Genomic DNA, 12193 nt, shown 5'->3' on the forward strand with positions numbered 1-12193 from the left:
CCACGCACAGCAACAAAGACCCAACGCAGCCAAAAATAAATTAATCAGTTTTTTAAAAAATGGAGAGAAGCAAGAGTGAACATAGTTATTGTTCGGGGGGGGGGGATAAAAAATTGTGGATTATTTTCTCTCTTTCCCAAACTTTCTGCAATACTCTTTTGCCCTTACAACAAAAATAATACAAGAAATAAGGAAACAAATCGATGTTTAAAAGAGCCCAAGCCATCTGCCCTTTTTTTTTTTTTTTTTTTTTTGCGGTACGTGGGCCTCTCACTGTTGTGGCCTCTCCCGTTACGGAGCACAGGCTCCGGACGCGCAGGCTCAGCGGCCATGGCTCATGGGCCCAGCCGCTCCACGGCATGTGGGATCTTCCCGGACCTGGGCGCGAACCCGTGTCCCCTGCATCGGCACGTGGACTCTCAACCACTGCGCCACCAGGGAAGCCCCCATCTGCCCTTTGAGAGGTCCTGGAAGCAATGACAGACTAGAAGCAATAAGCATACCAAAAGCCTACATCTTGGCTTCTAACTAAAATTTTCCAAGAAAAGGAATCATGGCTCCTTAGAGAAAAGACTGATTCCAGGGTTGGACAGAGAAAGAACAAATGAGCCCGAAATATCTTGCACCAGAAGGTAAGATGGTGTTCAGTGAATGATGAAGACATATCAAAAGGACACTGAAGCCACCTGAAGGGGTTCCCACTGGACAAGTCTGGGAAATGGAACATCAAAGTAAATAATGATACTAATGGATTATAGCTCATTGAATACAACAAAAACCCATGAGGAGTCCATACTATTAGATCTTAAAAAATCAGGAAAAGATGGACTTTTAAATAAATTCAACAGTCATATGGAATCACCACTACCAAGATAAATTCCAGATATATCCAAGATCTAAAATTTAAAAATTGAACCTGAGGGTGATGTCAGCAAAATGAAAGAATAGGCAGCTCCAAGCTCCTGTCCCCACAGAAACATTGAAAAACAAGCAGAAACTATTAGAACCAAGTTAGAACTCTGGAAAGTAGTCAAAGGTTTACAACTATCAAGCAAATGATGAATCAAGAAAAATACAACTCAAAAACAGCAGGGAAAACAAACCAATTCAAAACTGGGCAAAGGATGTGAACAGACATTTCTCCAAAGAAGAAATATGAGTAGACAATAAGCACATGAAAAAGATGCTCAACATCACTAGTCCCAATGAGATACCACTTTATACACATCAGAATAGCTATTATTTAAAAAAAACAAAAATAATAAGTGTTGACAGGGATGTGGAGAAATTAGAACACCAGAATATTGCTGGTGGAAATGTAAAACAGTACAGCTGCTGTAGAAAAGGATTTGGTGGTTGAGGCATTACTCACAATAGCCAAGAGGTGGAAATAATCCAGATGTCCATCAACAGATGAATGTCTGAACAAAATGTGGTATATACGTACAACGGAATATTAATTAGCCGTAAAAAGGAATGAGGGCTTCCCTGGTGGCACAGTGGTTGAGAGTCCGCCTGCCAATGCAGGGGACACGGGGTCGTGCCCCGGTCCGGGAGAAGCCACAACAGTGAGAGGCCCGCGTACCACAAAAAAAAAAAAAAAAAAAAAGAAAGAAAGGAATGAAGTTTTGATACATTAAGGGACTGGGAGAAGAGAGGAATGTAGAATTACTGCATAACGGGCACAGAGTTTCTGTTAGGGACCATGAAGAAGTCTTGGAAATGGACAGTGGTAATGGTTACACACCACTGTGAATATTATTAATGCTGCTGAATTGTACACTTAAAATTGGTTAAGATGGCAAATTTTATGTTATATATGTAGGTATTTTACCACAATAAAAAAAACCTTAAAAAAGGCAAACGTTTTAATTATTAAAGAGAACATGGTAAAGTTCCCTTATAACCTGGAAGAGAAGACAACTTTCCTATAACTCAAATCCAGAAGCAATAAGGGAAAAGACTGATACATTTAACTATGTAAGAATAAAAAAAATTTTTTTAATTTCTACAAAGTAAAAACACAGATGACAAACAAAAACAAACAAATAAACAAAGGGAACTGGCATTACAACTAAAAGGTTAATATATAAAGAACTGATACAGAGAAGAAAAAGGCCAACAATCAAAAGGCAACAAACATGAACAGAGGCGTCTCAGAAAGAGAGAAGCAAATGGCCCTAAAATATGTGAAAAGATGTCAGTCTCACTTATAATGAAATAAATGCAATTGAAACTATATCATGATACCATTTCTCACCGATCAGACTGGCAAAAACTTACAAGTCTTGCAACACATTTTGTTGCTGAGAGTGTGGGGAAACAGCCTCAACCATTTTTGGTGGGAATGCAAAATGGCACATATCCGGGTAAGGGGATGTGGCATTACCTAGTCACCTATGCATATGACAAAGAATCTCTCCTTGACCAAACTGTAGTTAGGCTCCTCTGAGGCACCTTCTCAAGGAGGCATGACCTTGGGCTTCCATTTCTGTTCCTGTAGAGCCCAATTTTAGCAAGAATCCTGTTAAGCAGCCTTACCCAGAATCCCTCCACCCTTGATACCTGATCAAATTCCTCACTCTGCACTCCCCCCACAACCCCGCCACGATACTGATCACCCTGGCCTGCCTTCAGCAAGAATCTTGTAGTTCAGTTTAGCAAGAATCCCACCTTACCTTTGAGGTATCTCTCAGTAATTTTCCATCCACTGACCCATACCTTGCTCTTTGACTATAAATCCCCAGTTGTCCATCTTTTAAAAAAATTATTTTATTTATTTATTTATTTTTTGGCTGCATTGGGTCTTCATTGCTGTGCGTGGGCTTTCTCTAGTTGCGGCGAGCGGGGGCTACTCTTCGTTGCGGTGCGCGGGCTTCTCATTGTGGTGGTTTCTCTTCTTGTGGAGCACAGGCTCTAGGCGCACAGGCTTCAGTAGTTGTGGCACGTGGGCTTCAGTAGTTGTGGATTGCAGGCTCTAGAACGCAGGCTCAGTAGTTGTGGCGCACGGGCTTAGCTGCTCCGTGGCATGTGGGATCTTCCCGGACCCGGGCTCGAACCCGTGTCCTCTGCACTGACAGGCGGATTCTTAACCACTGCACCACCAGGGAAGCCCCTGTCCGTGTTATATTCAGAATCGAGTCCAGTTCCACACTGAGGTCTCTTTCCCCCTATCACAATAGTTTCTGCTTTGACTACTGTCCAGCTCTGTTTTTTCTTTGACACGTATATCTAGAAATCCCATTATCTAAAAATCCATCCCAATGATACTTTACCAAAAATATAAAAAGGTGAATACACTAGACTATTCGCTGTAGTATTATTTACAGCGTTGATTTTAACAGCAAAGCCTGTAAAAAACCTCAACTTGTCCATTAATAGGGACTTCTTGAATAAACTATGGTAAATCCACACAGTGGGATGTACTGTTAAGTGAAAAAAGCAAAATGGAGAAAAATATGTATGATATGGTACTGTTTATCTAAGAAAGAGGTGAACATGAATATACGTATATTTGTTTACATTAGGGAAAAATGAAAAAGTAAACCAAAAAATAAATAATAAGGTTACTTATAAAGTGGGAGAGAGTGCACTGGGTGAAGGGAGTAAGGGCAGAAGCTGGATTTCTCTGAATGTATCTTGATTTTTAGATCAACTTTGGACCCATGTAAATATTTTATGCACATATAAAACAAAGGTAAATTTTAAAAAAGCAATCCCTAAAAACTGAAAGTAAAACTGAAACGAATTAACTGAACTGACAGAGAGGAATTATTTCAAGTAAATTTAAAACATGGTAATTTTACCATATATCCTAGTGGGATGAACCCAAAGAGGAGAAATGAAGTTTCTAGTAGTCATATTATTAGCAATAATATATTAGTATTGTTTATATGAAAAGTATGGTATAAAGATAAAGCAGTGGGTCTCAACCAGGAGGCAACAGTGCCCCTAAGAAGATATGTGGCAATGGCCGGAGGCATTTTTGGGCTGTCACAACAACGGGGGTGGAGGGTGCTACTGGTATCTAGTAGATGAGGTTAGGGATGCTGCTGAAAATCCTACAAGGCACAAGACAGCCCCCACAAGAAAGTATTGCCCAAAATGTTAATAGTGTTGAAGTTGAGAGACCCGGAGATAAAGCAAAGAAGTAATTATGATCTGTCCCTGAAAACCAAGATTTTTTTTCAGAGTAAGAGTACAGAGATAGAAATATAAAAATCAAAGAAGCCAAGCAAAAATCCTGTCATCCTATATTTTAAATCGGAAACATCATTACGAACGTTATCATTTCTCTTAAGAAAATACATAGTGGCTCTGTCCACTGAAAAGGCCAAAAAGCAATAAGCAATAAGCAATAAGCTGCTGGCCTGGGTTGGCAGTCTGGTGGCAGGCGCCATCCTAAGCTCTGCCCGGTGCCTCAGTTCTTCCAGGTGCCCTACACGGCACTGACCATGCTCTTGACCCCCAGCCCCAGGGAGCGGGACTCGGCCACCGTGTACCGTGAGTGCAGGCAGGCGTGGGGTGCGTGGGGTGGGATGGCTCTGCCCCTGGCCCCACGAGCTGTCACCTTGCTCCACGCTGTGTCCCAGGGATGACCTTGGAGATGGCAGGGACGCTGATGGGAGCCACTGTCCATGGACTCATCGTGTCTGGTGCCCACGGGTCCCACAGGTGCAAGCAGACTGCGCTCCCAGGACAAGTGTCCATCTCCCCCAACGCGGTGAGTGCCCAGGCTACCCAGACCCACTGGGACCCCCGCTTCGGGGTCACTTGTTTCTTCCAGGGCCGTTTCTCCCCCAGGTCTCTTCATGGTGGTTTGGGGGCTCAGCTCTGCACACTATGCCCTCTCGTTCCTTCCCTGCTCCTGTAGCTGAGCCCAGGCCCTCCGTCCTCCCTGCTAACTCTGCTTCTGCTGGGTGCCTTCTAAACATGGAGTCAGACAACAGATCAGCAGGCCATCTGGAGGGGAGGAGGCGGACCCCAGAGAAGGGATGCGGTGGGGAAGGGCCACAGGCAGGGACAGGGGAGAGAGACAGCAGAACGGTTTGGTGTCCTGGCAGAGCCCTGGGCAAAACCTGACCTATGACCAGTCCTACCCATCCCTGAACGGGTGACTGCCAACGCCAACCCCACCCCCGGTGTGAAAGGGCTAGTACCCCTTCGTGTCTCCTCAAAGCAGGTCCCTTTTCAGCAGTTAGGGGACGTGCCTCTATTTATCCATCAAGTTCATCTTCTATCCACCCCCCAGCCCTTTCTCCTTAAGCAAATGACATCACTCACCTCCACCGACATTTGGGAATTAATGGTATGAGAATAATACCACCAACACCCATGGTTCACCACCCGTAAGAAAACATTACAATGAAGTCCTTGTGTACCCCCCATCCCCAGACCCACCTGTAGCCCAGCTACAGAATGTGCCTGAGCACAGTGCAAAGTGGAGCTGTAGAGCCCCAGAGAGAGCGGGGAAGTCAGTCTCCCCTTCCCGTGGCCCACGGCCCCAGTCTAGGGATTGCCTGAGTCAGGGTCGGGGAGAGACTCTGCCCAGCTGCCCTCAAACCCCATCATGGTGCTATGAGCCTGGGATCAGAGGGATTGCGACCTGCAGATTCACCCTCCCCTCTTCCATGCCTAGGCCCCACTGAGGCCTCTACAAGTGCCCTCCCCAAAGCTACTGGGTCACTGTCTGGGTGAGGGTGGAACAGAGGGTGGCAGTGGCCTTGGGTTGGAGAGCAGGAGCTGGGCAGGGCCTGGGATGCCAAGAAGTAGGGAGCAGGAGGCTGAGAACCCCTCCCGGGAGGCGGAGCCTCGTGTGAGCCAAGGCGAGAAGCATTCAGGTGCCTCTTGGTAGTTCCAGCTCTGTTGTTCCATCGACTTCACTTACGAAACACAAATTCATAGATAAAATCATCACGAATTTCAAGACAGCAGAGCATTAACTCCCAAGTGCAGTGCCTTCTGAATGTGGGACCCTGTGCAACTGTGCTGGTTCCACACTGGTGAAGCCCTGCCCATCTCCCTCTTTCCTCACCCACCAAAGGCAACCCCTGTCCTGAATTGGGTGGCTGTTACTCCCATGCATGCCTTGAATGTATTTTATTACATATGTGTCTTCCTCTGCATGCTAGGTAGCACCGTTCTGGTTTTGACATTTATCTGCGTCATCATGCATCACACTGTCTGCTCCTGGATCTGTCTCCCCACCCACTCCAAGCCCCTTGTTGTGGATGCACAGGATCACTTATTCATCACCGTAACCACAGGGTCTAGCACGCAGAAGTCAGCCCCAATGAACGTTTGCTTAAAAAAAGAGAGAGAGAGAGGCGAAGGGGGCTTAGACCCACAGTGGCATGGATGCCCGCAGGAGGCAGAGGGTCAGCAGAAGGACCACTCTGGGCCCTTAGATCTCCCTCTCCTGCTGGGCTGGTTGGGAGGAGGGGCACCCCGCATCCTTGGGCTTGGGCTGAGGGTCCCTCTGCTCCCACTGGGAGGTACTCCTGCCCGGCCCCTGGGTATCCCCACCTCCGTGGGTTGGAGACATCACCCCCACTGAGGTCCTGTCCTGTCCCACAGACTCGTCTCTACTCCATTGCAGCCACTGTGGTTGCTGTGACGTACCCCGTGTGCAGTAGTTTGCTCTGCCTGGGGGTGAAGGAGCGACCGGGTAGGTGCGGGGTGCAGGCAGGGTGTGGGAAGAGGAAGCTGCGGCCGGGCTCCTCTTGGGCGTGGGTTTGGGTTTTTTGTTTTTTTGTTTTTTTTTTTTTTCCGGTACGCGGGCCTCTCACTGCTGTGGCCTCTCCCGTTGCGGAGCACAGGCTCCGGACGCGCAGGCTCAGCGGCCATGGCTCACGGGCCCAGCCGCTCCGCGGCATGTGGGATCCTCCCGGATCGGGGCACGAACCCGTGTCCCCTGCATCGGCAGGCGGACTCTCAACCACTGCGCCACCAGGGAAGCCCGTGGGTTTGGGTTTTGAACTCCACCAAGCCAAGATGTCCCCTTCCTGTGTTGCAGATGCCTCTGCCCGAGCCTCCGGCCAGGGCCTGAGCTTCCTGGCTGGGCTGCGGCTCACAGTCCGGCACCCGCCCTACCTGAAGCTGGTCATCTCCTTCCTGTTCATCTCGGCAGCCGTTCAGGTACCTCTGGCCAGGCTGATCCCCACTGGCTTGGCTCTGGCCATACTGGCCCTGCGTAGGTTCAGGTGTCTCTCGTCCCCACGGCACCAGAGAGAAACCAGTGGCTGGCAAGCGCCTGGCGAGGCTGGTGCTGGGAGGAGAGAAACCTGCCTAGAGCTTGTGGGGCTGGGGAGGGTCAGGGCCCAGACACCAGGAAGCTGACGCTGTCTCGGGTGGTTCTCAGCTGTGCCGGGGAGGGGGACTAGGAATGGCATTTATACCTGTGTCAGGGATAAGCGTCCTTCGTTGGGGAGGGGACTGCGTGATGGCGGTAGGAACCGGACGCTTGAGGTCCCAAAGGGGAGGCCAGACTTGAGACCCTAGCCTTGCCCTTGACTTCCACGTTTCTGCCATTTCCCATACACGCCCACTTCCTGGCGACCTCCTCAGGTGGAGCAGGGCTACCTGGTCCTGTTCTGTGCACACGCCTCCCGGCTACATGACCATGTGCAGAGCCTGGTGATAACCATCCTGGTGAGGGGACCTGGGGCGGTAGAGGCAAGGGCGCTCGGGGGCCTGAGTTGGGGATGTGTGACCCTTGCCGTGACACACGTGGCCGGACTTCCGGTGGTCAGTGTTCTGGACTCTGCTGTGGTCTTGGTCACCTGCATTTCAGCCGAGGGTGGAATTGGGGCCAGGGTCATAAAGTTCACAGCCACTGTTTCCAGCCAGGGTGCAAGGTCAACGTCGAGCGTCCCTCCTAAATGTCAGGGCTTTGAGGGCCTGGCACAGGCACAGGCGCAGGGGGCGTGTCCTGGGCTGTGATGATTCTGTCCGCTCACAGGTCTCGGCAGTGCTGAGCACCCCGATGTGGGAGTGGGTTCTGCAGCGATTTGGGAAGAGGATGTCGGCCTTCGGGATCTTTGTGAGTGAGGCAGGAAGCAAGGCCTGGAGGGATATGGGGGGGGGGCAGTGACCTGGGAGCCTGAGCCTCCTGGGGACCGGCAGTGCTCAGTGCCTAGCAGGGGACCAGGCGCAGGGGGTCATCAGTAGAGCGGTGAGTGGGTGCATCAAAGAGCCGTTGAGGGGGGGTGATGCAGGTGGAGGGAGCAGCTAGTGTGTCTGTCTCCCTAGGGGATGGTGCCATTTGCAATCCTGCTGGCTGCTGTGCCCACAGCACCCGTGGCATACGTCGTGACCTTTGTATCTGGCGTGAGCATTGCCGTGTCCTTGCTGCTACCCTGGTAGGCTGGGTGAAGGGAAATGGGAGTGGGAGCCTCACGTCCTTCCTACTGGGTATCCCTCCTCCTTCACATCAACCTGCTGTCCCAGGCCTTGTGCACAGGCTGCGCTGGGGAGGGGCCCTCCCCGCCTTGCGGGAGATGGAGGCTGCCAGCGCCATCTGTGGAGCCCTCCCGAAAGAGCGCCAGGCGGCAGGAATGGTGGACAGCTGTGTGTTGGGGAAATATTGCCTGACTCTGTGGGCCGGTCCTGGGCAGCGGGGACCCAGGGGTGAATCTGACTCACTCTCTGTCCCCAGAGAGCTCCTGGGCTGGTGGCTGTGGGGAGGATAAAAGGGATAATTCTGCAGCCCCCTCCCCCAGGTCCATGCTTCCAGATGTGGTGGATGAATTCCAGCTGCAGCACCAGCACGGCCCAGGGCTGGAGACCATCTTCTATTCATCCTATGTCTTCTTCACCAAGCTTTCAGGTGCAGGCGCCCTGGGCATCTCCACTCTCAGCCTGGAGTGAGTCACAGAGCTGGGCTGTACCAGAGGCACAAAAGACTAGCGGCGTGGGAAGCAGAGGGCAGAGTCCCCCACCTTAGCCAGCCAGGGGTCACCCGTGGGTCCGGAGGGTGTGTGGGAACCTCCACCCTAGCTTTCTCTGTGCACATGACTGGGAGGGGCCCTTCTTGGTGGCTGTACCCCCTCTGAAGCCTCTGCTTCCCACATTCTCAGCTTTCTCTGAACTCCTCCCTGGTCTGTTTGTTCCCTCACACTCCGTCCCCCATAGTTGGGCTGATGTGGCCAGGAAACTATCCAAGTTTCAGGATAGCGTGGTGGTTGGGCATTTGGGACCCCTCCGTCAGGAAGCCAGGCTCTGAGCTGGATGCATGGGATGGTGTTTCCCCAGCTTTGCGGGGTATGAGCCAGGAGCCTGCAAGCAGGCGGAACAGGTAGTGGTGACCCTCGAAGTCCTCATCGGTGCCATGCCCACCTGCATGATCCTCATCGGTCTGTGCATCTTCCTGGTCGGCCCCACTCCAAAGGTGCCACGTCGGAACAGCTCCCGCTCCCTTGGGAGGTAGGCACCTCTCGCACACGGGTATACACAGGAGGGCTGCCAACGCCCGGGAGGCATGCAGATGTGCACGGCTCTCATTTGGTCACCTCCACCTGATGTCCCACAAGCATGGCAGTCAGTCTAAATGGGCCCCAAACCGAATTTATCTTCTTCCCCAATCGCTGCTCCTGCTGTGCCTCGGGCCCGGTGGATGGCACCACCCTCCAGCCTGGGAGCCGTCTCCCGCTCTCCCCGCCGCAGGCTGCACCGAGCAGCTCTCTCTGACCTTGTTCTTCCCCCTGCGAACCACCACCCCCCATCCCACTGCCCGAGGGTGATCTGCTCACTGTCTGGCTTTCGCAGTGGACTGGGGGGACCTTGAAAGCTGGGTCTGTTTTCTTCATGTTTGCGTCCCAAGAGCTCAGCCCAGAGCCTGAGGCCAAGCAGGCGCTGCAGTATCAACACGTCTGGTCCAGCAGACGTTCACGAGCCTTGTCCACGTTTTTGCCGACGCTCATGCGTTTACAAACACGAGTCCATGTAGATACAGAGGACCACGCACGATAGGCAGGAAGTGGCTTTGTCATGGGTCCCTCACTGCTTGCTGTGGACGGCCTGGGACTCCAGCCCATCTTACTGAGCTCATGCGCTACACTCGGGGAATAACAGGTGGATGGGGAACTGCTTGGTGGGACTCGGGAGAACAGGGTTTTAGCTTCATTCACGGGGTTGAGAAGGGGAGGAGCTGCTAGAGAGACAAGGAGCAGCCACTGACACTTCCACGGGGCCCCACCCACGTCCTCCTTCCCTTTGGCTTCTTCCCTTTCCGACAGGAGGACCAGCTACAGCCTCGCTTGAACTTGAGACTCGTGTGAGCTGGAGCGGCAGGAGCAGCGTCTTCTGGACTCCAAGTCCCCCTTTCTTCTCAGCCCTTCGGCACCCCTGCTTCCCAGTTTACACACGACCTGTCTTTTCCCCTGGGATATGGCGTCTTCGGTGACTCTCCTGAAGGGAGTGGCCTGGGCTCCAGGACCCCCACCTGTCATGTCTTGCCTGTTGACTGCAGGACATCTCAGATAGGCCTGTGCCCCTGACTACCCAGCTCCAGGCAACCTGTGACCTGGAAAGCATACCAGTAGCAACTATTCCTGGAAAAAGGAAGCCCCTACCAGCCTGGTCTGCAGACTTCCTGTGGGAGCACCAGGCCCACCAACCTGCTTGGATGGCAAAGCTACCTGACAGGACAGACACACAGAACTCGTTTCCCCTGATGTTCCACTGGATGTCTGAGAGAGGCTGACAGCACGTGAGTGGGCAGAGTGGGGACAGACGGACATGCTGGGCTGTCCAATTAGGAGAGAGACAGATGCAGCGAGGCCAGAAGACCCCAGAGGGAGCGAATGGGGCCAGTGGTGGGGATACACTGAGCAGGGCATGAGGTGTTTCTTTCCCTTTGTACAGCTAAGTGGATGACACTGTTTCTAGAAGCGGACACTGACTGATATTGAGCCACCGAAGATCCAGCATTTTTATGAACAAAAGTTACTTTTGTGGAAATATTTTTCTGAAAGTTTATCTTTTTGTTTTTCTGGCTGTGCCTCACCACATGCGGGATCTTAGTTCCCCGACCGGGGATGGAACCCGTGCCCCCTGCAGTGGAAGTGCGGAGTCTTAACCACTGGGCGGCCAGGGAAGTCCCCTGAAAGTTTATCTTATAAAAGCACAGGAACCACCGTTTTCTAGAGGCCATGTCTTTGGGGAAGAAAGATCCACTGAGATTTATTTTTTCAGAAACAAATTAAAGGGTTTATCTTCTATTGAGTCTGTAAAATTTGCCTGTGGCCAGCCTTCTCATCCCACCTCCTGGGAAAGCCCTGTCCCGAGGAGGGAAGGGGAGGGTGCCTGATGTCACTGAAACTGGCTGTGGCCCATCAGCCACAGTTAAGGCGGTTAAGAATCCGCCTGCCAATGCAGGGGACACGGGTTCGAGCCCTGGTCCGGGAAGATCCCACATGCCGTGGAGCAACTAAGCCCTTGCGCCACGACTACTCAGCCTGCGCTCTGGAGGCCTCGAGCCACAACTACTGAGCCCGCGTGCCACAACTACTGAAGGCCACGCGCCTTGAGCCCATGCTCCGCAACAAGAGAAGCTACCGCAGTGAGAAGCCCACGCACCGCAACAACGAGTAGCCCCCACTCTCCTCAACTAGAGAAAGCCCACGGGCAGCAGTGATGACCCAACACAGCCAAAAATAAATTAATTTAAAATAAATAAATAAATATCCCTCTATTTACAAAGACTGCTTACCCTTTTTTGACGGAGTTCAGAAACTGCTGACTTGCACCATCAGAATAACCTCTGAAATCATCATTGACTGTGAATCCATTTTTCCATAATTTTATACTTACATCTGCCTGCAAAGCAGTAAGAAACAAGATGCATCATGTTAATAAATGAAGTGTACTAATAAACTAAAAGCCCCTTGAAACTTTCTTCTATCAGTGTATATTTTCTGTATCAATCTTTTCTTTAAAATAGAGATATAACTGACATATAACCTTGTATTAGTCTTAGGTATACAACATAATCGTTTGATATATATATCTATTGCAAGATGATTACAGAAGTGTACTTAACATCCACCACCGCACACAGCTACAAATTTTTTAAATATACCATTCTTAACAGCAAGCTTCAAATGTAAAATATCAAAAATTATAATGTATACATAAAATATGGTTTATAATGAATAATATTTTCAAATAATTCATTAATAAGCTTCTTTAAGAG

The 12193-nt window shown here is 50.8% G+C and overlaps 1 protein-coding gene across 1 annotated transcript; it reads left to right on the forward strand.

Annotated features, from left to right (window-relative positions):
- Positions 1–2354: 2354 nt before the first annotated feature.
- LOC309815502 (sphingosine-1-phosphate transporter MFSD2B-like) lies at positions 2355–11891 on the forward strand (the record flags this gene model as incomplete). The annotated part of the gene is made up of 11 exons (XM_082642380.1): positions 2355–2369; positions 4425–4503; positions 4593–4723; positions 6577–6667; positions 7016–7137; positions 7567–7650; positions 7961–8041; positions 8251–8360; positions 8721–8864; positions 9253–9423; positions 10236–11891. 11 exons carry the CDS (start codon positions 2355–2357, stop codon positions 10258–10260), a joined length of 1053 nt encoding a protein of 350 aa, XP_082498506.1. The 3' UTR covers positions 10261–11891.
- Between the last annotated feature and the right edge of the window lie 302 nt (positions 11892–12193).

Source organism: Mesoplodon mirus (genome assembly GCF_964341445.2).
Source record: "Mesoplodon mirus genome assembly, chromosome: 14".
In the NCBI taxonomy this organism is placed as follows: Eukaryota; Metazoa; Chordata; class Mammalia; order Artiodactyla; family Ziphiidae; genus Mesoplodon; species Mesoplodon mirus.